This window comes from Macrobrachium rosenbergii, chromosome 44 (assembly GCF_040412425.1).
Source record: "Macrobrachium rosenbergii isolate ZJJX-2024 chromosome 44, ASM4041242v1, whole genome shotgun sequence".
NCBI lineage: Eukaryota > Metazoa > Arthropoda > Malacostraca > Decapoda > Palaemonidae > Macrobrachium > Macrobrachium rosenbergii.
This window is the reverse complement of record NC_089784.1, coordinates 34,891,887-34,919,364: the sequence shown is the minus strand read 5'-3', so window position 1 is coordinate 34,919,364 and position 27,478 is coordinate 34,891,887. Positions and strand designations below refer to the sequence as shown.

Below are 27,478 nucleotides of genomic sequence, written 5' to 3'. Positions count from 1 at the left end.
ATCACTTCGTAGCTAGATCATCCAGTGACTGGACGAACGCCTTAACGCCTTGCTGTTGAGAGAGAGAGAGAGAGAGAGAGAGAGAGAGAGAATCTTGATTTTTACAATGGAATTGCCACATGATACGAGCACGGTGGGTGAATGAACTGCAGTTTCGTCTGGTGTAAGAATTACCTTTACAGTAACCGAAGATGTTCAGAAATGTCACCACATCTGCTGATTGGATTGTCATCACACTTGATGGATTGCATGGGATTTTTTCCTGAGCAGATTGGTCAAAAGATTCTTGGTGCATTTTTTATGCACTGACGGCAATACTTAAGTGTCTGTGCAGCGTCCCTTCGACCCCTACCTCCGTTCATACTCTTTCTTCCATCTTACTTTCCTCTACCCTCTCCTAACAATTTTTTCATGATGCAACTGCGAGATTTTCCTCCTGTTGCACCTTTAAAATCTTTTTACTCTCAAATTTCCGTTTCAGCGCTGAATAACCTTGGTCCCAGCGCTTGGCCTTTGGTCCAAAATAATTTATTTCATTTGTGGGATTCCAAATGATTCCCTTCGTTGCTCTGTGTTGTAGATAAAAAGAATTGCTTCTGTATCTTCACAGCTGCTTCGTGTAATGCCATAGAATCTTCACCAGCAACGGGTCGATTCTCCAGCTTACGAAAACTTCAGTATGATACGCCATAGTCTCCTATCCAGATTCTCCCAGTATCACTACATGCTGGGCCAACTCAGAACAGGCTGATCCTTCAGTTTCAACATTCCTTTGAAATACTCTCTCTCTCTCTCTCTCTCTCTCTCTCTCTCTCTCTCTCTCTCTCTCTCTCTCTCTCTCTCTCTTTCAGCGTTGTGGTATGAAGTTCCAGGTGATTAGCTCTCTCTCTCTCTCTCTCTCTCTCTCTCTCTCTCTCTCTCTCTCTCTCTTTTGTTGTGGTATGAGGTTCCAGGTGATTAGCTCTCTCTCTCTCTCTCTCTCTCTCTCTCTCTCTCTCTCTCTCTCTCTCTCTCTCTCTCTCTCTCTTTCAGCGTTGTGGTATGAGGTTCCAGGTGATTAGCTCTCTCTCTCTCTCTTTCAGCGTTGTGGTATGAGGTTCCAGGTGATTAGCGCTCTCTCTCTCTCTCTCTCTCTCTCTCTCTCTCTCTCTCTCTCTCTCTCTCTCTCTCTTCTCTCTTTCAGCGTTGTGGTATGAGGTTCCAGGTGATTAGCTCTCTCTCTCTCTCTCTCTCTCTCTCTCTCTCTCTCTCTCTCTCTCTCTCTCTCTCTCAGCGTTGTGGTATGAGGTTCCAGGTGATTAGCTCTCTCTCTCTCTCTTCTCTCTCTCTCTCTCTCTCTCTCTCTCTCTCTCTCTCTCTCTCTCTCTCTCTCTCTCATTGGTAACACCAAGCAATAGCCTCATTTATCTCCTTAAAAAAATTAGAAAGTACAAAATTGTGACATTCTGTTTACATAATATTTATTTAAAAAAACAAAGTCATAATTTTGTATTTATAATATGTGTTTTAAAAAATACAAAATTATGACATTCTATTTACATAATATTTTCATTGTATTCATTTTCCAGTAATGGATAGTTTTTGCATGACTAAGCACCGCTGCACTGAAAGTCAGTTTGGTGTTTTTTTTTTTAATTGTTCCAGTTGTGTGTGTCGACAATGGAATCGTGAGTGATTGTAATTCTTTGTCATTTGCTCTGTTATATAACGGATTTCTTCGGTATTTCTAGCGTATAAAGTTTGCACGTGTTTTTAAGAGTGGCATGCAGTGTACGGACCTTTTATGTATGTAAAATATACATTATGTAAAAATACATATATATATATATATATATATATATATATATATATATATATATATATATATATATATATATATATATATATATATATATATTACATACATGTAATATATACTCATATGTAACACATTATTATTATTATTATTTATTATTATTATTATTATTATTATTATTATTATTATTATTATTTTATTATTTTTATTATTATTATTATACGGTACCATTGTTGTTCTTTATTATGTAAATTATATTGTAAAATATAATTAAAGGTTTATATATCTAAAATATATAACGGAAAACTAATTTTTGAATGTAGATACAGGCTTAATTTAATTTTATATATATATATATATATATATATATATATATATATATATATATATATATATATATATATATATATATATAAGCAATGATTGTTTTGCTAGCATTCAAGAGTTTTATATAACCTGTAAACTAAATTATTACTATTGAGCCACATCTCTTGCGAAAACCCTCTCGCACGCCAGAATATATATCAATATTGAATAATTTGCACACATGTTATTTGAAATCCTAGACGGTCTTCAATGTTTGTTTCCTATTTAAACAAGTAAAAAATGCGCTCAGGTTTCTTCTTCGCAATCGATTTTTTCTCTACAGCCGCTACAGCTTATAATCAAGGTCATCGAAAACAGATCTATCTCTCGGTGGTCTCGGTATAAGGCTGTATGAGCCGCGGAGCATGAAAATTCAACCACGGCCCGTTGGTGGCCTGTCCTTTATAGTTGCCAGAAGCACGATTATGGCTAACTTTAACCTTAAATAAAATAAAAACTACAGAGGCTAGAGGGCTGGAATATGGTATGTTTGATGATTGGAGGGTGGATGATCAACAAATCAATTTGCAGGCCTCTAGCCTCAGTAGTTTTTAAGATCTGAGGGCGGACAGAATAAAGTGCGGGCAGACAGACAAAGCCGGCACAATAAATTTCTTTTACAGAAAACTAAAAAAAAAAAAAACTTTTAGTTTGTCTCAGAAACTCTTAAATGGTAATTTCCACCAATGGTCTTTTTGTCTGAAGGTGGTTCCCCCTTAGGAGGGTTATTGCTATCAGTCCACCTCACGTGGCTCACTGTAGGCATTACTAAAGATTGTTTGCAGCATCCCTTCAGCCCATAGCTGCAACCCCTTTTAAGCCTTTTAGCCTTTTACTTTATCTCCGTTCCCACTTCCTTTCCTCTGTCTTGCAGCAGTGGGGTTCCACCTCTAGATCCTTGTACTTCATCTCATTTATTTTCTGGATCTGATTCTCGCTTATCTTGCTGTCCAACCTCTCTAACTCCCTCTTTTCACTGTCTTGAGCGCCGAGTGGCAGAAAGTTTCCCAGTGGTTGTCTTTATGGCCCAATTTTCATCACTCAATCAATCAGTCTGAAAGTGATTGCTCTCACATACTTTCACATTATGTGATGGCTTCACATACTTTCGAGTGCGATGTGAGAATCTGGGAGACTCTCATCTCTTAACCTCATTTTCACGCTCTTGGTTAATTGCTCCGTGGGCCATAATGCATTTCGATCACTCCGTCACTTAAGCCGTGAAATGTAAATGAGAAGGAGAAGCGAAGAGCGGCTGTAGTTTTGTGGAAACAAAAGGCCAGTGAGACGGGATGGGATTGCTCATGCCTTTTTCTAGCCCAGACCTGTATAATACGAGCGCGAAAAGGAAGAATGAAAGGGTATACCTTTTCAAAGTCAGAAAAAATGACCTTAATTCATTTAGTCTATTCGATCACAGTATTTACTATTTATTGCAGTTCGTACATTTGGCGATACTTTTTTAACCACTGTATTTTCTTGGCAGATTAACCAGCACATTTTCTTTGCAGACTAACCAGTGTATGATCTTAGTAACCAGGTTTTATTTTCTGAGGGGAATAACCAGTGAACTTTCTTTGGAGAATAACCACTGTACTTTCTTTGCATAGTAACCAGTGTATTGTCTGTGCAGATTAACCAGTACATTTTATATGCAGAATAACCAGTGTATTTTCTTGCCAGTGTAACCAATGTATTTTCTTTGCAGAGTAACCATTGCATTTTCTTTTTTAGAGTAACTAGTTTGTTTTATTTACAGGGTAACAAGTGTATTTTCTTTGTAACCAGGTATTTTCTTTGCATAGCAACCAGTGTATTTTCTTAGGAGAATAACCAGTGTAGTACTTTCTTTGCAGACATACCAGTGCATTTTCTTTGCACAGTGCGTACTCTCTTTACAGAGTTTCCGGTGTATTTCATTTGCAGAATAACCAGTGTAGTATTTTTGCAGTGTGTGCACTCTCTTTACAGAGTTATCAGTGTATTTCCATTGCAGAATAACCAGTTTTTGTTCGAAAAGTAACTGTCTATTTTCTTAGTAACCAGTTTATTATCTTTGCAGGGCTCACAAGAGCATGTACCACGCTCTGGGGTATGGAACATTCATGTACCTACAAGCCATCATGACCTTTGAACCAGTAAGTGACAAGTGCCAGTAATCTGAAAAGATGTTTTTCAAAGTGATATTAAAGTTTGTCTAATTATGTAGATTATTGATTAGCAGCTTTCCAGTTGTTAGATTATATAACTAAAGGATATTTTACTTTATAGACACTTAGACATATGTAAACAAAAATTACTCTTCATTTGAATATGATTATTGTTATAAAACAGCCCAAATTAAATTATTTCGTAGATTTCATATTACTTAAGATTATTTTCTCTCTGGTATACTAGTCTTTCATGCATTTTTTATACTTCTGAAAGAGAAACTACACTAATAATTTACATACATACATACATATGTATATATACAGAGTATATATATATATATATATATATATATATATATATATATATATATATATATATATATATATATATATGTGTATATGTGTGTGTGTGTGTGTGTGTGTGTGTGTATGTATGTGTATGTGTTTGTGTTCTTATATGCCAAAGCAACTGCACAGGCAAAGCAGCCTGATTTTTGCTTGTCTGTTGTAATTTATGAGAAAAAAATCTCATTAATGTCTTAATGAACTTCTGTTCACTTATGAAAAGAGATAGAACATAAAAATTAAAACCTTATTGTAAACTGCCAAAAATTACTTATAGTTATGTAGTAACATTATTTCTAGGTTTATTTTAATTTGCTTTTTATTTCCGCAGAAAGATATTGAGGCTGCCATTGAGTCCCTGAAACAGAGCGTGGATGTTTGCAACAAGTTCAGGAAGAAAAATACCATTGGGGAAAGTATAGGCAAAATGGTCAAGAAAATGGATTACAACAGTCTTACCAAAGGTGAGGTGATGTGAAAGGTTTAGTTATTATCGTAATTTATCCTTGTATCTTGATTACTATTGTAGTCAACCCCTGGGATTTGCGGGGGATGCGTACCACTACCCCTCCATGAATAGCTCAAATCCGCGAATACTTAAAAATCCTCTAAAAATGCATAAAACTGCCTATTTTGATAGCTCAAAACACCAAAGAACCTTCTAAAAATGCTTATACCTGTTTTATCACAAAAAGTGCATTTAGTCACAGAAATGATATGAAAATACAATAATTTGTGAATATTTCTCTATGAAAAATTTAATGAATAGGCGAATTTTCCACAAACAATGTTTATATATGTTCCACAGAAAAATTCTGTGAATTGCTGAGTCCGCAAATTGTGAGTGCGAATCCCGGAGGTCGACTAATTTATCCTTGTATCTTGCATAAATGCTGTAATAACTTTAATCAGACAGTTATTTCTAGTATTTTGAGGTATAATTACTTTGGTAACTGAAATATAGTTGCCCAGTTGTAGTGGTATGTTTTGCTGAGCATTTTGTTGTAATTAAACATTCATTCAACATTGAATGCAATAGTAATGTCATGTAAACATCAGATTTAATAAGCAATTAATCCTTAGATTGATGTACAAAGTGAGGAAGTTTAAACATAATTTCAGTGTTTATTTTTAACAACCACATTGCTCTCCTAACTTCTCGATTTCTTCACACTTTGGAAACGCTTGTCGTTGCTAAGCCTAAATCCAAATGAAGTAAGAAGTGGAGAAATTCTGACACCTGGGCAGGATTCTAATTCGCATCCAGAATTTCAGAACTAGGTTGCCTTTCCTTGTAGTCAGGTGGGTAAACTTTACCTCGTTTTGATATTCTGGCTGTGGGTTTGAACCTTGCCCGGGTATCAGAATTTCTTAATTTCTCTCTTCATTTGGATCCAAGGTTTGTAGTGGTAAGTGTTTCCAAAGTGCGAAGATGTTGAAAAGTTAATAGGGCATTTTGGTTATTGAAATTACATTAATATCCGGTAAAAAGTGACCAGTAGATTCTAAATATATAGTCAGTGTTATTTTACCATCTCTCTTCCCTGTCCTTTTTTTGTTGTGGGTTATCTAAGTCTATTTTTGTACACTTATTAGCCATTCTGTCATCTCAGAACCTAGTTTAAATAATTACTCTCTTCTTTGCCTTTTGAACCTTGTTCCATGTACAGTCTTTGGAACCCACATACAAATTTGGTTCCCCTGGAGTAGAGTTCAGTAAGGTTATCATCATTGCTCTGAACCAGTTCAGTTCTATCGTTTGACCATCAGGTCAGTTAGTTTGCCCTTGAATTGCAGGGTAGATGTATTTTTTCATGTTTCTATTTGGAGCTTTTTCAGATCAGTTCCCAGAACTCTTTTTAGCATTGTCCTTACAAAAATAATTGTGGTTTCGTCTCCTCAAAAAAATATTTAATTTCTTTGGAGGTCTGGGTGTGTGTTTTATGAAAAGTCACTTATGTTGGTTTTTCCAATTATAATTATTTAGAATTAATTTGTATTTTTTTTTATTTTGGTTTATTTTGAGAGTACTATAGTTGAATTCTTGTCCTCCAGTTTGGTTTCAGTTTTGTACTTTCTGAAATCAGTCAAGTTCTGTCCCTGGAGAAGTCAGAAAGAAGTCAGAACATGTTTCTTCTTAAGCTGACCCATTCAGCTCTGTATATTTTGTCTGTAGAATCTTTATAAATTCATTGTCATGTGTAGTTACTGATTTTTTGTATCTAATTTTCAGTCTTGAGCTATTATACAACACTTCAGTGTTATCTCTCATTTGACCAGTTCTTCCATCAGAAGCCAGTACTAAGAGTATTTCATTAGTGACAAATCCAGTTATGTCTTTCTTATCCTTTATAATATTCTAAAACCAATTACCTTTTGTTATTTTGTTCCAGTCAGAAAAAAAATTAAATTCCCTACCTTCAAAATCTGACTAATTCTTGTCAAATTTTCCAATTGATTAGTTCCATCTGTCATTTTTTTTCAAAATGCAATGTTTTTTCAGAGGAGATTCATGCTGAATTGTGTTATGCTGAGTGCCTGCTTCTCCGTGCTGTTCTTACCTTCATGGAAGACGAAACTCTCATCAGTTTCCTGAAAGGAGGCATGAAGATCAGGGCCTGTTACCAGTCTTATAAGTAAGTCCGTGTTTGTGCCTTAGATTCTTCAAGTACGTACATCCATTTGTATGTGTGTAACAAGTTCTATATGTGGTAACATTGCAAAGATTTTAATTGTTTAAATATGTTAATTAGTTTTTGTTTACATTTGGTGATAGAACTTAAGTTTGCATTAAACTTTTATGGAAGCAATTCTCCATGCAAAGTAATTCTGTATTAAACTTTTATGGAACCGATTCTTCCATGCAAAGTAATTCTGTAGAAGCATAGCACTGTATTGTGAAAAGCAGTTTATTGCACAGTCCTTGATGAGCATACTATACTGTGTGTGGTGGAATTTGTAAGCTTGCTTTCTGCTGTACAAAGTAGTATACATTGATTATGTCGTGGTGGAGTATACATTTTGTCTTGATGAAGAATCCTGTTCAGAAGACCAACCAATCATCTTGTCTTGAACATTCTCCAGTATAATCTCTCAAAAAGTATTGAAATGAACTGACACTGTGCTCCACATATTTTAAATAATTCATAATACATGCACTTTCACTTCTTGCTAACATTACAGTAATTGCTGGTCCACTGCAATTCAAAATAATGTAACTGCTTTAATCCTTCAACCTCCCTTCTTACTGCTTTAACTTTGCTATCAAATAACAAAAGTAGTGGCTAGCCTTCAGAACTCTGAATCCAGTTCTGTCATTTTGAATTGTTTGCATAGTTTCTTCAAGATATCTAGATAAAGTGGGAATTTCTTTCCTGTCTTCATATTGTTTAGATATATGTTTGCTGGACTACAGAGAATCCATTGTTGATCATGTTATCTCCAAGACATTTGTTAAGGGTATTTTAGTTAAAATGTTGATTCAAAGCTTTGTTACTCCCATCTGAAAACTCATTCTAGCTTTCCTTCCAGATGCTTGCCTTCAGCTGTTGCTGACAATGCAGTAGCCGTTCCCTTTTGCTTTGCTGGTTTTTTTTGTGTTCTCTCTATTACTTTTCCTCAGTGACAATCACCAGTGTACTTATTATAATGCCATTGCCAATGATTTAGTCATGTTAGTTTTCCCCCACCTCCCAGCAGTTCATCTGTCATTTGCACTGTTTCAAATTGATTTTCATTCTTCTATTAAGGCCAAGATGCCAGCATTCTTTTATAAAGTAAAAGGCATCATCATCTGTTGTGATATTTGAGTTTTAAGCCAAGTGCTGTCTCTGTGGTTTGCATATACAAATTCCTAGTGCCTTTTTAACATTGGCGTGCACTCTGGGAGAGAGAGAGGAGACTTGTTGTACAACATCAGTAGTTTTTTTCATAATTGAAAGGTAGTTTTTTATACTACATACAAAATCATCTGTATTATCTAATTTTCCCTCAGGGAGTGTTGGTACATCCTAGAAGGCCGTGACTGGAGCAAAGATGCAGACAAGATGCATTTTGAATCTGGAGTCCGAATGGGTGTTGGAGCTTTTAATCTTGTGAGTACAGTAATGCAAAAATAATATTAAAGCTTATGTAGAAATGATAATACTTTCCCTCACTAAAAAATTTTCCCATTAAACAATTGTGGATCTCACTTCATTATTATTATTAATCAGATCAACCCTATTCATGTGGAACAAGACTACAGGGGCCATCAGCTTGAAATAAACTAATGTTGCCTTTCTTGATTTCAGATGATCTCACAGCTTCCTCAGAAAATTCTCAAGTTGTTGGAATTTGTAGGTTTCTCAGGCAACAAGGTGAGCAATAATGATTCAGTCTGTATAGATTTATTAATGCCTAACTCTCCCTATTAGCAGTCGTGAAGGATTTGATAAATCTTACTAAAGGTTTGCCACCCATAAAATTCAATAGAAATTCATTTCCGATTGATTTGACTTACATGTGCAATAGTCCGTAGTTCAGTGTAATCATGATTGAAGTATATACTGTATACATTTACAGTTCAGATTAATGTGTTATGTACTGTAATTTTTTAATATGTCACTTAACATGTCATTACCAAAGTGGTACAAAATACTGTACATGAATGTATTTGTTAACTGCATCTTGTGATTTTGTCGAGGAATGCAAATACTCTGTGATATTAATGTTTCTTGTGCTGTTATTTTCAATATATTCTGTTTCCCCCTTTTTTTGCCTTGTGTCGAGTTCAGTCGTGTCAGGTAAGAGAACAGAAGGTAATAAAGAGCTTTTATTATTTATTGGCTGTTGTCTGTGATTAGATGGCTAGATTTGTCCCGTGGTTCTTTGTGTAACTCACTTTTTTTTACAAGTTGACAAAAGAAATCAGTTAATGTTAGTGGGGTACGTTATGTAAAGATTATATACTGTTTACAAAGTCTATCTTATTTTTTAAAATGGTGTAAGTACAATTTTAGTGCTAGGTTGAGCTGTTTTATTTCCTTATGCCTGAAATAAATATTTTTAAATAAAAAAAGGCAAATATATCCAAAGAATTAATTTTTTTATTAGTTATATATTTTTGCTAAACTTATATTGTAAAAGTATTCATATAAATATTCTCCAGTTTCCATCAGTAAATTTGACAACTTGTAAAAGCTATCAGGGTGTCTGGTACTTGTAGTTTAGTGTTTAGATATGGCTAGATATGATGACTGGTGACAATGGTGTAAGGGCTGTGTATTTGTTTGTTGCATTTAAAGTGGTGTCGTGGTTAAGAGTTCTTTGGTGTCCTCAGTGTCTGATTAATAACATCCAAATTGCACCCACCTTCAGGTTAATGGATTTGGAATATGCTAAAATGAGAGCTGCACTTGCTTAAATTTTAAAGAAGGTAGCAAATTGGGCTGTACAGTATATATGTTGTGTTGACTGTCCTGGTAAATTTTCATTCAGTGAGCACTAACATTGCTCAGTACACGAAGAGGTGTAGGTACATTTCAGGCTTCTTTACAAAAGTCCAGCGAGTAAAAAGTCGCAGATACACATAATATTATTTTCTGGGTCTTTGCTTTATTTGCAAAAACTACTTGTAATGTTTTCTATTGTGGCTTGAAATAACGTTTCACAATAGTATAACAGTCACCAAGTTAGAAATAGTTTTGGAATCTTCTGAATCTAGATTTTTAAATTTATTTTCACCTGCACAACCAGCTTCTTCACTCATAAAATTAAGAAGCAAACCACAAGATTGATGGAATCATTTTCAGAATTAAGGAAGAAGAATCATATGATATTTAATACAAGTTATTAAGCATAAAGGCTGTAGAAGACAGAAGGATTTGCTCATTAATTTTGACTTCTGCACTTTCTTTTTCAACAAAGCTTCAAAAATTCAAAACTGTACCATGATTACCGTGTTCTTTTATCAAGTCAGTCAATGGCATTTCGGAAGTCTTATCCAGTTTATTAAACCTTTCTTTTTTTTTCCCCCACAGCACTTAGGCTTAGCAGAGTTGGAGAGAGGCTTTTATCTGGAAGGCTCATTAAGGCGAGTTCTGTGCGCTTTGGTGCTACTTGGTTATCACCTCATTGCCACGTATGTCTTAGGAACATCAGAGGGAGATCTTGAGATGGCACAAGTTATTTTAGATGACCATTTAAAGGTGAGGGAATGTTCTATTAGTACCCATTTCAAAACTCGTTATTGCATTTGTGACATAAACAGTGATGAGTAGTAGTCTCCATTTTGAGTGTTAGGAATTGTTCAAGATTGGTTTAAAATATAACAAATGTCTGTACTCTAAACTGTAGGCCAAACAAAATATTGTGTACTTCACATAACTGTAAAAGGGATTTTTAAAATTTTATATACTACTTTCACATTGAGACACATTTAAAATAGCTAACAATATCTCAGCTACTGTCAAATTCTCATATTGTTTCAGAAACATATGATAACAGATAAATCTATACAGTTTCTCATTACTGTAGCACTACTGTAATCTTCAGATACCCATGTTTTTTATAAATATGAGGAAGTAGATATTGCGCCATGAACAAGAAAGCGTATTTGCTGTTCATTTGTTCTTTAGTCACTTGTTAGCACACACAAGCCAAAACAGTCTTAGGTACATAAAAGCATAATACGCGTAGTGAAGCTTTAAATTGACAACCACTTGACTTTGTTGTTTTCTTTTTTCCATACCCGTCTTTTTCGTAACATTTATTTTTGTTGAAGTGCAGATGTTTTGATATATTACAATAAAGTTATAGATGTAATGGAAAATCTTTAGAAGAATTGTTGCCCATTCTTTGGATTTTCAGAGCAAGACTGTATACATGATCAGGAAACCATGTTATTAATATTAGTAATACACTGAACTAGCAGAATGCTCAATGTTGCTCAGGTCAGGAATTTTATACTTAATGGCCCTGAACTGTGATGGCCATTGCCAGATTCTTATTTGACCTCTTAAGTCAGCATTATTAGTGCATTTTGCATATTAGGTAAATACTAAATCTTTACATCATAAAGAAACACATACTTTTACAAATATATATTACATTATGATTATTGATATTGCATCAGTTAATATTATTCAGTTTACCAGAGAATTCCATGATTTGTGTTAAAAGGTTATCGAAATTTGTGTTTTCAATTTTGTCTCCAAATTGAATTAAATAGGTGTAATAATTAACTGTTCAGAAAGATAACGTTGCTGTCTTTAACAATTTGTTTTCATTTTCAGCTGTATCCTAATGGTGCATGGTTCCTCTTCTTTGCCGGAAGATTAGAGTACGTCAAAGGCAACTTTGATGTTGCCATTGATAAATACAAAATATCCCTACACAGTCAGGATGAGTGGCGTCAATTCCATCATCTGTGTTACTGGGAACTTATGTGGTGCTGCATCATGAGTGCTCAATGGAAGTAAGTTACAACTTCATTCATAATTCTCCTTTGTGGGTACAAATTTTATGCATGGAGACTACAACTTCATTCATAATTCTCCTTTGTAGATATGGTGTTTATGAATGGAGACTACTGTACGCCAAGGCATTGCATGTTTTAGAATGTATTTCCAATTCATTTTAGTTAAGAACTGAGACATCTTTAGCTCACTGGGTAAAGAAATATGGTATCTGTGACATAAAGGGACTTTTAGGGTGAGTCCACACTACAGCAAAACATGTCATAAATGCATGCCAGTAGCTTATTTCTCAGACCTCACAAACAGGTTGAATGAAGTTAATGACCTATTGATAGTTCTAACCAGAGCTTCATATGGACATCCAGTGTTGGCTGAAGTTTTGTTCTCCAAATGGTCCAAGACTTATTTTTAACCTGTGCCACTGTGTGCATATGACATGTTTAACTTTATATGATATGTTTAACTTCACTGGAATCTTATAAAAGTCTTTAATTAAAAGTCAACTTCTAAACCAGTGGTTCTCAAACTATTGTGAGATTTTTTGCGTGGCAGTCTCTTTACAAGTTTTAGATTGCTCGGCAGACCTTTTTTAAATTAATTACAATTAACATTAAAAAATATAGTGTACTGTTACTGAAACACATTTTTATCAGACAATTATATATTCAGAAAATGGTAACAGTAAGGTACTGAAACAAGCTATTTTTTTGGAAACCAGATTACACATTAAAAAATGGAAACAATCTATGAAAACAAAAACTTCTTTTTTATTTGACAACCAATTAATTAATAAGAAAATGCAACCTATGTGGAACAAAACGTTTTTTGGCCAAAACATATATAATCATAAAATGGCAACCTTAGTTATCAAATGTATGTTCAGTGGGATGGGTGCATTTGCTCTGCCTGACCCAATTCTTCTAGATTTGGCTTTTTTTTGGCCAGTGCAACTCTCATCTCATTTGTTGCTTCTAATCTGTTTTGGGATTTTGTTTTGACACTGACTCACATTCATAGGTGGATGCAAATGGAGTCAGCACTTCTGCAACACAGGAATAGGATTGTGTCATTTCAATCCAGAAATCACTACAGCACATTTCATGGAAAATATGTTTTGCACCTGCATCATTAATCAGTTCAATAAATTGTTCTTGTATTGAATGATCCTCCGAAGGCAGATCATTAATGGAGAGTACAAATGGGTTGCTGATAAACCAATAGTATATGAGTTATTTCTTCACAAGAAATGATACATGTTGTTTCATCAACTCAATGATATCGTCTTCGACGTTAAGCTCATTCTCATCAATATATATATGTAATTGTGGAAATGGGGCAAAATTATTCTTCTTTAGCTTAGAGTGCCATAGTTTGAGCTTCATTTCGAAAGCAGTCATTTTTTCATTGCAGTGGAGCACTGTGATCTCTTTTCCTTACATCGACAAATTGAAGGAATTCATGGATTCAGATATGTCTACCAAAAACGATAGGCATATACAAAAACGGACATCAGAAAATTTTGCGTGGATGTTTGGCTCAGTGTCTACCAAAAACTGCGGCATTTCTTCACGTAGTACGACAACTCTTCAGTACTTTCCCTTTAGAAAGCCACCTTATGTGTGAATGCAATAAGTGTGTTTCAAATATGGAACACTTTCTTTGCATAATGCAGAAAACAAACGAGAGTTAAGTGCGTTTGCTTTAATGAAGTTAACTACTTTAATCACTTCACCGAGAACATTGTTCAACTCATCAGGCATGGTTTTCATTAATAATGTTTGGCGGTAAATGGTGCAATGTATACCAATAATATCTGGCAATTTCTGCTTAACCAAAGTTGAAAACCAGAACGATAGCCAAGCATTGCTGGAGCTCCCTCAGTACACATGCCAATGACATGTTCCCATTTGATATCTTGTGTGTCAAAAAATCTGTCCACTTTGTTAAATATTTCCTTTGCAATTGTTCTGGAGCTGAGAGTTTCACAAAACAAAAAATTTGTCTTCCAGGTGCTTGTCATGTACATATCGTATGTAGATGCAAAGTTGGGCTAAGTTGGAAATATCTGTCGTTTCATAAATCTGGATTGCAAAAAAGTTGAAAATTGAATTCTGAATCTTGAAGAGAGGGAGGGGAGTTAGGGAAGCAAATTTGGTTGCTTTGACATGCATACGGAAAGATTGGTACATGTACAGTACCTGTCTGGGTCATGTTGCATAAAACTCACTCAGCCGACAGCTTGTCAGTAGTGTACAATGTCCAGTGTTACCAAACGTACGATATAAACATAACAAGTAGGCCTACAATGATTTGGCCCCTTTGTACCATGAATGATACCAATGTTCAGTTTTGTACTGTAATTTAACTACATCCCTGGTACTATTATTGATTTTGTGAAATATAGATTATTCCCTTTTACTTACTAAAGGACTGCAAGAAATGTTGTAAAGTTGTATTTGATAGTTTTTATTTACTCAGATCACTCACTCGCTCTCACATTTAAACAGTCGGACAAAGGCAAAATGGTGTGTGTGTGTGTGTGTGTGTTTGTGCGTACTTACCATTAAACTTTGTTTTTTGTTTTTTTTTGTGTCTAACTCAATAATATGTACTGCTTGATACCTACGCCTATCCTGGAATTATAAAAAATTGCCAAGTTCATTTTACATTCATATAACTTCTGTCATTTTTTTTTCTTTCACCATTTTATTCTCTCATAAGAAAACTAGTGAGATACATATTGTGGTAAAGAATAAAGCTTTTTTGTATTTTGACTATATTCCACAAGCAAAAGAACATTTGTTAGCATATTCTAAATGCCAAAGCATATGGTGAGAGTAATCATAATTATAGCCTATGTGTGGGGATGACATAACAACAGGATTTGGTGACCCCTTCGCGGTCCCCAGAGGACCGCAGACCTAGCTTGAGAACCACTGTTCTAAACACTTGGTAGATATAAGCCCAGTAATGCTATATTATATACAGTAAAGGACATTCCCAACTTTTGGTTATGAAAAAATAAACAGTCACCACATTATACTGTGAATTCAGACTTTAACAACCTAATTTAGTATTAAATTACTGTATATTTCTTTCAGAGAAGCTCAGGGTTACGCTGATAAACTCCTACAAGAAAGCAAGTGGTCGAAGGCAACTTACGCTTACCAGAAGGCCTGCTGCATGTGCATGAGGATGAAAGAGCTGACACCAGCTGAAAAAGAAGAGCTTGCTGACACTATGAGGTGTGTATTACATCTGGATAATGGATGCTAGCCAGACAGTGGTATACAGGTATTTGTTTTTAACAAAACTGTCAAATACTATAAAGATAAAAGGGAGACTATAATGATTGGTCTCATTATTATCTAATTGGTCTCATTATTATCTAAGTAAATGGATTAATTTTGGAAATAAACAAGAAATGTGCTCTGATGTGACTAAGTTCCATGTTTATATGAGTCTACTCTTTTTCAGAACCATCCCAAGTCTCAAGCAACGTATTGCTGGCAAAAGTCTTCCCGTTGAAAAGTTTGCTGTCAAAAAATCAAACAGGTTCTTTGCACAAGGGGAAACTCTCTCTTTATCAGCCTTGGAACTCATTTATGCATGGAATGGCTTTAAGATTCTTGCAAAGAAGTATGAAAATGTTGAGAAAATGTTTGTCATCATTGAGAGAGAGATGAAGAGACTGGAGTCCATTAAAGGTATGAGCTTACTTCAGTGTATGCAGAACTTATTGCTTAAAAGCCTGGTAGGCGGTTAGTGCCACCTGTGCACCTCATGTGGTGCACTGTAGACATTATTTAAGGTTCTTTGCAGCGTATTTTCAGCTCCTAGCTGCCACCCCTTTCATTCCTTTTACTGTACCACTGTTCATATTCTCTCTCTTCCATCTTACTTTCCATCCTCTCCTAACAGTTTCATTTCATAGTGCAACTGTGAAGTTTACCTCCTGTTACTCCTTTAAAACCTTTTTACTCTCAGGTTCTGTTTCAGTGCTGAATGACCTCATAGGTCCCAGTGCCTTGACTGTGGCCTAAATTTATATTCCATTCCATTATTGCTTAAAGGTTATTTTTAGTGTGATTTTATAGCAGCTGTGCAGTTGCCGTTATGAAAATGATATCCTCATCATGACTTTCATTTAAGTACATATCCAAAGAAGATCAGTAACAATAAGAACCATTATTTTCCTGAGACTTACGACTACATTAATTTTTCAGTTGAAAGCCGCAATGAGTACTTCTGGGATGACTACCTCCTGAGCCACCTTGTTAAAGGAGCTTGTTTAGCATACATGAATTCACCCTTGCAAGCAGAGGAGTGCTTTAAATTCGTTGTCAACAATGAGAAGAAAATTAAAGAAGATAACTACTTGGTTCCTAATGCTTTACTGGAAATTGGACTTCTCTTGCTACGCGCTAATGATTTGGACCAAGCCAAAATCATATTGGAACACACCAAGTAAGTACATATATATTTACTGAGAGGTAAACTTTATAAATGTATTTTAGAGTTTCATACTTTTATTGTGATTGAATCAGATCTGTCACCTTGAACTGGTTCAAGGGTAAAAATTATACTGTTTTAGCTTTTCAAACAAATTTTACAGGAAATTCCTAAGCAGTATTAAGAATTACTTGTACTGTTTACATCCCCAGTGATGTGAATGAGATTTTATTCTTATTCAAATTAATGAAATACATTATACATGTATATCTGAGGATTCTGTTATATTCATTTCACACATTCTGTTTTGCTCTTGCCACCTGATTGGCCAGAGTTTGCAGTATTTTCCTACCACTATACAGTTACTATTACCATGTGAAAATATACAGTTGGCACCCAAAACTAATTCATAATTTTAGCAAAGAAAGATCATAGAAGAATGAAAAAGGTATCAGAAGTGTCATGGAAGAACCTAAAGAAAATAACCAAAGCAAGGGTTTTTTAATCTGTGTGTATGCCTGACACTGAACCAAATCAGTTGTATCCCTGCTGCTGTGGTCATTAAGGGGAATAACAAGATCAGTAAAGTAGAAACAGTGGCATTCTTCATACCAAAAAGAATGTTATAGTTAGCAACTTTGTCTTGTCTGTTTGATATTTAATGAAAAACTTACTTGACCAGATTTCATTGAGCACATTTTATGCATGTGTCCATACGTCAACCAACAGCTAATGTTCAGTTTTGGAAACAAATTAAGTAAATATAATTTTCATTTTATTCTGTTATCAAGTTTTTTTTACTGTACTATTTAAGTTTAAGTTGACCACTAAATTAGCATTCTTTAACTCTCAAAAGACTGCCCCAAATGGTTTGATCCTCAGAACTTAGATCCTATTCAGTAAGTTGCAACCAGTATGTGAGAAATAAAGACCAGAGTTTGTTTTGAATGTGCTGTAAATTCAAAAGTTTGCTGTCTAAACAAATATGTTGTTATGTTTTCTAGTTTTAATATTTGTCATTAAGTGACTGGTCATTCTTTCCAGCGCTTACAACAAAATTGTTTTCTCCTTTTACAGAAATAACTACAAGAGCTATTCTTTGGAATCAAGATTACACTTCAGAATTCACGCAACACTGAACAAGATCCAAGGCATTCAGAAGGGCACTAGCCATGAAGGACTTGCTCCTCTCGAGGATTATCCTTCTTTGAGCCGGTCCCCCTCTCCAAGCATAGCCAAGATGGAGGCAAACGGCATGGAGAAACACCTGAATGGAGACTCGCTGAAACCGCATGCTGCAGTCAGTAATAATCTGTGATGATGACCTGACCCCACCTCTCTTTTGATCATCATATGAAAGTGTTTTATATGATGCTAGTCAATAGCCTCAGCATTTTTTAAAATGCTTCTGTGTCTCAGACACTGAGGCAAATTGTTAACACTAATAATTTTTCGTCTAAGTATTTTAAATGTGAACATACCGCTGGTTTTAAACGTTACTGTACAGTTGGGAACTGTCTGGTACATAGTTGCCCAATTTAATGTTTATATAACAAGATTTTCATTCATAATGAACGTGGTTAGGATTTTTATATCATTACACTTATGTGTTGCAAGTGATGGCATCAGGTATTTGATATTGTCGGAAAGTTTTTTTCTATTTTACTGGAAGAATTTTGCCTAAGAATAACAAATGGTAATTGGCAATTTGTGTTGGAATGGAAAGATTCATTTTTATTCAGCAGTGTCTTAGATATTCTATGTATATCAAAATGTAATGGTTTAAAGCAACACAGATACACCTCTATTGCATTCAGTGTACAGTATACATGCAGTCTATAATTTAAGAGCTCATATTGTTTACAGTACATTATCTTTTCACACAAGTTATTCTCATAATTGTAAATAAGAGGATTAAAAGATATATTTGAAAGATGAAATCTCCATTCATTCAGATTTTAGGAAAATTATATAAGGAATGTCCAAGTCCTTTTGTATATAAAGAATATAAATATATATATATATAGATATACATGAAATATGTAGATGATATTTTGTTATTAAGTAGTGCTGTATATTAATCAAATTTTCCAGATGCTGTTAGTGTTATCAGAATGAGTGTCTAATTTTCTCTAAAAGAAGTTACAGAGCCTTTTGCACTATTTACTCAATACAGCATTCGAAGGTTTAAGGTCCTTTTAGCAACTGTTCCTTTTAGTTTTAGAGTACAGGTTACTCTAGAAAAGAACTCACTTTAGATTTTATGATAGGATTTGTGTAATACATGCAAAATTGTTTCCAAGCCTGTCGCAACCAAAGAAGTTAAGTATTTTGCTTTTCAGTACATTTTGATTATTAAAAGTTATGAGTACAAGATGGATAAATGAAGCTTCAACTATTTTTGTATATTCTGTATCAGGAAGTTACAAAACGTAACTATCATTGAAATATTTCTTAGAGTTTAAAGTAAGGTGGCTGACGCCATTGAGGAAGAAGGAAAAAGCAGTTTGACATGAAATAGAAATAATGGCCTTATGTTAAATTAAGAGCACTACTTGCAGTTTATATACTTACATGGGTGTGCATGTCAGCAGTACACAAAAGTAGTGAAACTATTAATTTGTCCAGCATCCAATTTTACCATCTGGGAGAAGTGATGATGTTATGATGAAGAATTTTGATTGTGTTGTTCTGATTTATGAAGGAAAAGATTGTCCAGTTACATGTGGAAGCTAATTAAAGTAGTATGGAAGGATTTTTTTTCTGGGCAACTGTAGGCATAGTGAACATATCTGTCATTACTGTGATTAAAATAAAACTTATTTGGGGAAAAAGCTTCTTGCATTAACAAGGTAAAGATTGACTTGAATGGCAATAGGCTCTGGTGACCACTAACAAGTTTATTTACTGATAACTTCTTAGTGTGAGAAATGGATTTTTGTAAAATTACTATTTTAATTTTAAATTTGAATGCAGAGATTTTGTAAAAGTTAAATGAAGCCAGTAGAGTGCTCAGTTGAATCCACTCATCATTTGAGAACATTGTAGCAATTTATATTATAATTTTTAAAGAGTCTACTGTCAATATATTACAATTTTTAAAGAGTCTACTGTCAGTAGATGACAGTATCATTAACTGAAATTGAACTTGGTGAATTCTGATGCAGAAAAGAATGAGAAAAGGTATAGATCTCTAAAAACGGTAACTCAAAATACGCATATTTTGAAGTACTGTATTTGGGAAGCTTGAATTTACATCCATATCATATAGTTAAATTGCTAGTAATTTTATGCACAGTTTTCCAAGTTAAAATGTCTTGCATCTAATGAGCTTTGTAACTGTGTGGAGGAAAAGCCATCTTTCAGGAGATGCATTTGCTTGCAAGGTGGCCAGTCTAAAAGTGGAAGAATGGGAATTGGGAGTTTTTAGCAACAGAAAGAACATCTGTTGGTACCATGCGGTTATCCCCTTAGATTAGATGTGGGCATGCTAAATAATAACCTTGATGGTATCTGGTAGTAGTTTTTAACCTAGGGCTTTTATTCTTTCAATCACACTAGCTCAAAGTCCAAAACCTTGTAGTTTGGTGGCTAAAGTTAATTGCTAATCAAGAGTGCTGTATTCAAAGTCATACTTAGTGTGAACTGCTATACATACTTAAGTAGTCTCTATATTTCATCTGCTCCAATAAGGCTTATATACAACCTTTCAGTCTTGTTTAGAGCTGTCTGCAAGTTCTGTCTACATTACATTAGTCTTGAATCAAACCTTTGCAAATGAATTACTGGTACAAAATCAAATAGCAAGATGGGAATTCTGTAAAGCATATGAACTACTCTTTATCATATCAGTGCAATAACATTTAAAAGAAATAGATTAATGAGTTTTTAGCTTCATTTGTAGTGGAGCAATCCTCTAGAATACATTCCAAACTACTGTATTTATTGATACGTCCAACAATACTGCATGCTTATATGTCAGCATTTTTGCTGCGTTTTTTCTTGAAAAAAGTACTTACCTCTTTTGAACATGTACAAGATGTACATTATGCAGCAATATTTTTTTTTTTTTGGCTAAGTAACTAGCATTATATATGATTTTAATGGTTTGCAGAAAAAAAAGTTTACCAACACTACATGCTGTGCCATAAAAGTGTGTACTGTTTTATGAATGAGAGCTTGACACAGTGCACGAGAATTTTTAGAATGGAAATGATACCTACATTATGGTAAAATAATTATTAGTATACATTCAGTTTATGATTACATTTTTACTGTTGTAAATTGTAGGAGTTACCTGAGGAGGATTTTGGGGTTCCCCCCACCCCACGATGTGTATGGTTTTGTCATGAATTGTACTTATTTATACAGAAGCCATCTACTACATACAATTTGCCTCCTAGCTTTCTGTGAGGTATTCATGGCTTCCATATACAGGTATTATTTTCAGGGCTTTCAATGTCTGTAGTGTAAGTGAACTTGTATCTTCCAAAATATTTAGTAAGACCTCACTTCTTGAATATAAAAAATTTTCACACTTAAAAAAAATGTTTATTGTTGATGTTTTAAGGTGAAGAAAATACAGTAGGTTCATAAGTCTTTTGGAAAGCCAAGGTATTGTGTGTGGGTTAAATCTCTGTAGTAGGAGTCAGCTAAAACTGTCACTGGTTGAGTCTCATAAGTTACACAAACGCATTAGGCAGTATTATTTAAAAGGTACAGTATTCAGGTTTTTAATGAGGAATCTTTAAAGCATAGTTTTTTATTCAGTTTCACACTTAAAAAAAATGTTTATTGTTGTTGTTTTAAGGTGAAGAAAATACAGTAGGTTCATAAGTCATTTGGAAAGCCAAGGTATTGTGTGTGGGTTAAATCTCTGTAGTAGGAGTCAGCCTAAAACTTCTGTCACTGGTACACTGACCATGAGTCTCATTTGTTGGGTAAGTTACACAAACGCATTAGGCAATATTATTTAATGTAGTCTAGGTACAGTATTCAGGTTTTTAATGAGGAATCTTTAAAGCATAGTTTTTTATTCAGTTTCACCACTAACACAAAGTCGAACAATGAGGTCATTTGAAACAGATATTCTTCTGCAGTTACACCTTCAAAAGAAACCTTATATCAAACTGTTACTTTGTTTTTTGTAATTCCCCATTATTAAAAGGGAAATGATTACATTATTATTACAAACTGGTGTCATGGTTACAGTACTGTGCCAATTTTGTCAAAATGCATTATTTTTTAAATTTACAATAAAATTTTGATAAAAATTATAGAAATGTTAAGCTGATTACATTTATACATATCTTTAATTACTTGCACCCATGGAAACTTAAAATTTAAGAGTTTGGTACATTGTATACAGAAGTCTGAAGTTTAATTACAGTAAAGAATATTGCAAATTTAGTCTGATATAAACAAATGAAAACTCTAAGAGACGAGCCATGCAAAAGCAGTATGGAACAAGAGTATAAGGAAACCAAATTTTGCAGCATAAGTACTGCAATTTGCATTCCTAGAAAGAGATGGAACCAGACTACCAGGGTGCCCTCAGTCAGAATTGTGAAGGCTTTGCTGGTTACGTATACCTGTATGACAGCATAAGAATTTTTATCGTCCAAGTTCCTATTTAATATCCGGTAGATTGCTGTATGTGTATCAGATGTAAGAGGATAATGTGGAATTGTCATATTTAATCATTTTATATTTTATTTTAAAATGGTTTCAAAAAATGCTTGCATATTTGAATGTAGTACATCCCATCACAGTAGAGATGAACTGAACATTAACATTTTGCAATACTATCAGGTATAAAATACACAGTGAATGACCTTTACACCAGCCTCCTGGTTTATGATATTTGGTTGACCTTTACATCAGCCTCCTGATCTATGATATTCTGTCATTAATTTGTGAATGATTGCCAGGTTACAAAATTAAATAAATTGTTAGCAGTGGATATAATAATTAAATACTGTACACTGATTTCCTAACCCAGTCTTTGTTGAATTTTAGGTCATGAAATCTTATTTAGAATTTTAGGCACAAGTCATTGCTAGGAAGCTAATTCTAGGTCGTTATATCAGTTATGAGGCAAAAGCTTTATTTTTCTTGAGCTTATGACTTATATCCACTCAAACACTGCAATTTTTTTCACTATGATTACACCCTTGAATCTTTGAAATACAAGTTTTTAGAATTACACTGAAATATCAGAATTACAGTGTAATTTTGAACATACTTTCTGAAAAATAGTGAGGTCTTACTATAATTTTAATTTAAGCTCAGCATTTGAGTTCATATAGTTTGCTGCTTCCAATAAGATATATTGTACAAAGTGTCTGTATGATTGCTTCATAAAAATAAAAAGAATGTCTCATTTAGCATTCGTTGAAGCTACTGATACTTGCTTTTTTTTTTTTTTTTAATTCTCTCATGCATTCTTTGTGATATTGAAACTTAATATTATTTTGTTTGTTACTAGATTTTAGCAGAGCAGTTCAGTGGCATGGAGCTGTTTAGGAGCTGTTTATTCCATCAGGTGTTCATGTTTCAAAGAGCAACAGTGATCACCATCTCTACTTAAAAAAAGTGTATTGTATGAAAAATGATTTTTGTTTATTTAGAGAAGTTGTTGGTCTGTTCTCGCTGCATATCAGAAATATGAAGGGTCAACATTCCATTAAATGGTGCCATTCCAGTTTTCTTGTAAGTCACACATTTAAATTAGCTGAAAGGTGTACACAATGGAATAAAGTGTTAATGACCAAAAAAAAAAATCAAACTATTTTGACATTTATTATTATATACAAGATGCCTTTAACCTTTTAAAGAGTGCTAGTTAAGTTATATGAGGTCACATGACCACCATTCTGTAAAGAGGGATAATATATCAATGTTTCCTTTCACTTGTATTATAAAACAGAACCTTTTACTCATGAACTTTTGTCGTGTGAGAATTCTGAGTGATGCGTGAGTATCAAAAACTGAATTGTCATGTTTTGTACATAGCTGATGACTGACTGTTTTCACATTTATCTGTCATATGTGTGTGGTACTTTGCATTTTGTTTTGTTGAAAAAAAAATACTATGCAACATGAATAGCACTGAAAATTCATACTGTAAGGATGATATAGAATACAATACTCATCACCAAAAAACATAAACACAGTTGCAGGATATTAGAATTAATATTTATGTTTGGTAATAAGAGCACGAATACTTCACAGTAATCTGTACTGTACTCTTGTTAGAAGTACTGAAAAATACCGCTCCAAGCATTTAACAGTGTAAAATTCAAGCAGCAAATGTTACTAGTGAAAATAGATCCAAAGCTATATAAAAAAATGAGGAATTTGAAAAGCAATAAATTCATGATGACCAGATGTGTTATTTAACTTAACCTTACAGTTTACTTTGGGGATTTTTGAACACCTGTTTGGAAGAGAAAATGATAACTTTAATAGCTAATACTGCACTATACAAAAGAGCTAATAATGCACTATACAGGGCCCAGTGCTAAACAACATTATTTTTTTCTTCTTTAGCCAATGTAGAGTTGTTATTTCCCATGTGATTTTACATTTAAGGAATGCAGGTTTAGGGTTCCTTTTAGTGCATCACTGGTAAATGGGTACTGTTGACAGTAACTGATAACAACAACATTATCATCAAAACTGAAGGGAAGACTGGTGATAAATACAAAATGCAGGTATTTATCCAACAAGTATGAGTAGTCATCCAATGATATCCACCTCTCCCCTCAACTCATAAACCCTTATCTGGAGTGGGAGCAACTATCAGAATCAAAATCCTGTCACTGAGGTTTACATAACTGGAGCAAATATATTACCTAGAATTGCCTTTGACTAGCTCCTTTTTGGTTTATGACCCCTGCACATCCCTGAAAAAGATTCTTATTGCTCCTTAGTGCCATCAGTGCACCTCATGTGGCGCACTGTAGGCATTACTTAAGGTTTGGCGCCTAGCTGCAACTCCATTCTTTCCATTTACTGTACCTCCTTTCATTTTCTTTTTCTTCCATCTTACTTTCCACCCTCTTCTAACAACTGATTCATAGTGCAACTGTGAGGTTTTCTTCATTACATCTTTCAAAATTTTACTGTCAATTTCTGTTTCAGCATTGAATGACCTCATTGGTCTCAGTGCTTGGCCTTTGGCCCAAGTTCTATATTCAATTCAATTCAGTTGAGTAGCTGACGTGGTCAGACCCAACAGAGAGGTCCAGTCTTGATGGACAGACAGCTCTGAAAGCACAGGAGGATTGTGTAATATCAGGCAAGGTCCCTTGGCAGTACTCTGTCACCTCTCGGATCCTTCCTGTCATCTTTGACAAAAACTTTGCATATCAGTAAATTTACACTTGTGCAACCTACTTTTTTCATGTCTAAGGTAATTGTTTGACAACTATTTAGCCAATAAAAACTCTCAAGCTCCCAGATATTTTCAAAATCTCCCCAGTTTTTCATTTTTACTGAATTTTAGTTTTGCAGTGTTGCACTGCTGCTCTGCAATGTGGTGGAAATGAAAATATTGTAAATAATTCTAATAATACCTTATATAGTTTTAACTGTGCTTTCAATGAGAGAAGAAAATTCATATGATTCTAAAAGGTTTTATTATTAATTTGCAAATTACCAGTCATTTTTTAATTTCAAGGCTCCTTTCTATAATATGGGGGACCATTTTTAGTTTTCTGTAAAAGAAAACTATTGTGCCGGCTTTGTCTGTCCGTCCGCATTTTCTGTTCCCCTTTTCTGTCCGCCCTCTTATCTTAAAACTACTATGGCTAGAGGGCTGCAATTTGGAATGTTGATCATCCACCCTCCAATCATCAAACATACCAAATTACAGCCCTGTAGCCTCAGTAGTTTAAATTTTATTTAAGGTTAAAGTTAGCCATAATCTTACTTCTGGCACCACTATATGTACCAACAACACAGGCCACCACCGGACCGTGGCTGAGGCCTCCACCCAACTGTGGCCGACTCTCACGGGCTGTGGCTAAGAGTTCATGGCCCATGGGATAAAGTTTCATACAGCATTATATGCTGCACAGAAAACTCGACTGAGCCGAAAAAACTTCAGTGCATTTTTTACTTGTTTTACTACTGCACCATTTATCATTTTTCACCTTCAAGGTTCCTTTCTAATATATTGTACCTACTTATTGTGATGCCTTTCATGCTTGACAGATAGCCCTATTCAAATAAAAAAAACTTGTTCCTTAATATCATGAAGTAACTGACAAGGACTATCACAGTCACACAAATACTGAACCATAAATCTAAGCAGTTAAATTTGATGCATGACAATGCCAGATAAGTCATAAAATACCGAGGTAAGTAGTGATTCTTGGGGGTTTGGTCAAAGGATCCCCTGGAACACTGGCTGGGTAGGGAGTGTTACTCTAACTGCAACTTGACCTAACTATTCCAAATCTAGAGCACCTGGTATTACTAGGGTAAGGGGTCTACCTTCACCTGGAACCCTCAGCATTGGGCAACAAAATTTGGGAATGGCAATAACAGACTATCCTAACGTAACTTTACCAGACATAACCTAGGGTCAAATACCATATCAGGCTGGTAACATCAATCGTAAGAAATTATTGCATAACTTAATTTTTAGAACTGAATGGAATTGAATATAGAATTTAGGCCAAAGGCCAAGCCTTGGGACCAATTAGGTCATTCAGTGCTGAAACAGAAATTAACAGTAAAAGTTTAAAAGGTGTAACAGGAGGAAAACTTTGCAGTTGCACTATGAATCAGTTGTTAGGAGTGGTTGGAAAATAAGATGGAAGAGAATATGAAAGGAGGTACAGTAAAAAGAACGAAAGGGGTCACAGCTGGGGGCCGAAGGCACGCTGGAAAGAACCTTAAGTAATGCGTACAGTGGTCCGTACGAGGTGCACTGACTGCGCTCCCTTCTTACGGAAGCTTAATTTTTAGACGTTTGGCGAGAAACCAATCGGTTACGTAATTTATTAAACGTTATCCCTTTTTCCCTGTTCCTAAGTCATCTCACCATAGTCGTCAATATGTTGGGGGACTTGGGTCTCTAGACCTAACCGTTTTCATGTATGGTAAACATCTTAAGCTACCTGTAAAATATAGATAATTGAATTCCAAATTAGATACCAACCAACTATAAAAATACCCTCGTTGTGTTTATCATAATGAGGTACCGTAGGATAATGAAGATGAAATTCAATAGTCATTTAATGCGCATGCGCAATGGAGAAGCAGTATGCCCTTGTTAACGTTGTCGAAGTGGTTAGAGCGTAAATGTTAGAATTAAGACATTTTCGGACGGGTTTCCTGTTTTAGCTGACGTCTGCGGATGTCCGTAAGTGCACCATGGCTTCAAGGAAACTTTCTGTGTTATGGAAAACTGTAAATGTGCCAATCTGTGTTCGCATTTGTCAAGTTTACTGATGATGGCGCTTTGACGTTTGGATTGGCAGGGTAAGTTGCAAATATTTTTCGCCTTGTGTATTTTTATCCAGAAATACAAGACTTTCTTTTGCAATTCTCCTCCTTATTCCCATGTTAAACTCATAAATACGTTTTCTTATAGCTTAACGTCTACTAACGTCGTGTATCAGGTGCAAAGCTGTTGAAAATTGCATAGGCCTAAGGTGAGCGACTTTGTGGTGGTTTACTTTCACAGCTGTTGATAGCTGACAGACATGTTTAATCAATGTTTTCGTTTTTATCATTCTGAAATCTGTAACATGTAGGTAACTTTATATCCATCTTTGCAGTACGGTTGTATTTTTATCTATTTTCACTGTATAATAGGCCTAGCCCTATATGATGCTCTTTAGCTTGTGGTCAAACATTCTAACCTTAGGCGCGTACTCCATCTTCACGAAAAAGCT

At 34.7% G+C, this 27,478-nt stretch overlaps 2 protein-coding genes across 3 annotated transcripts in view; both read left to right on the top strand.

Annotated features, from left to right (window-relative positions):
• Positions 1 to 19,070, top strand: part of LOC136829516 (tetratricopeptide repeat protein 39B-like) — a 177,265-nt gene extending 158,195 nt beyond the window's left edge. Inside the window, exons 4-15 of one of the 2 annotated variants that reach the window (XM_067088311.1) lie at positions 4,224 to 4,299; positions 4,991 to 5,123; positions 7,163 to 7,295; positions 8,654 to 8,753; positions 8,952 to 9,017; positions 9,435 to 9,458; positions 10,680 to 10,847; positions 11,934 to 12,115; positions 15,218 to 15,361; positions 15,594 to 15,823; positions 16,343 to 16,583; positions 17,646 to 18,632. In XM_067088311.1, coding sequence (XP_066944412.1) covers positions 4,224 to 4,299; positions 4,991 to 5,123; positions 7,163 to 7,295; positions 8,654 to 8,753; positions 8,952 to 9,017; positions 9,435 to 9,458; positions 10,680 to 10,847; positions 11,934 to 12,115; positions 15,218 to 15,361; positions 15,594 to 15,823; positions 16,343 to 16,583; positions 17,646 to 17,886 — 1,738 coding nt within the window. In that variant the 3' untranslated portion in view covers positions 17,887 to 18,632. Of the gene's footprint in view, positions 1 to 4,223; positions 4,300 to 4,990; positions 5,124 to 7,162; positions 7,296 to 8,653; positions 8,754 to 8,951; positions 9,018 to 9,434; positions 9,459 to 10,679; positions 10,848 to 11,933; positions 12,116 to 15,217; positions 15,362 to 15,593; positions 15,824 to 16,342; positions 16,584 to 17,645 lie in introns of both variants that reach the window. The other variant, XM_067088312.1, reaches the window with a different exon arrangement.
• A 7,747-nt stretch (positions 19,071 to 26,817) lies between these two features.
• The window catches only part of LOC136829514 (uncharacterized), a 602,709-nt gene continuing 602,048 nt past the window's right edge, over positions 26,818 to 27,478 (top strand). Inside the window, exon 1 of the mRNA XM_067088310.1 lies at positions 26,818 to 27,062. The gene's annotated coding sequence lies outside the window, so the exon portion shown is untranslated. The remainder of the gene's footprint in view (positions 27,063 to 27,478) is intronic.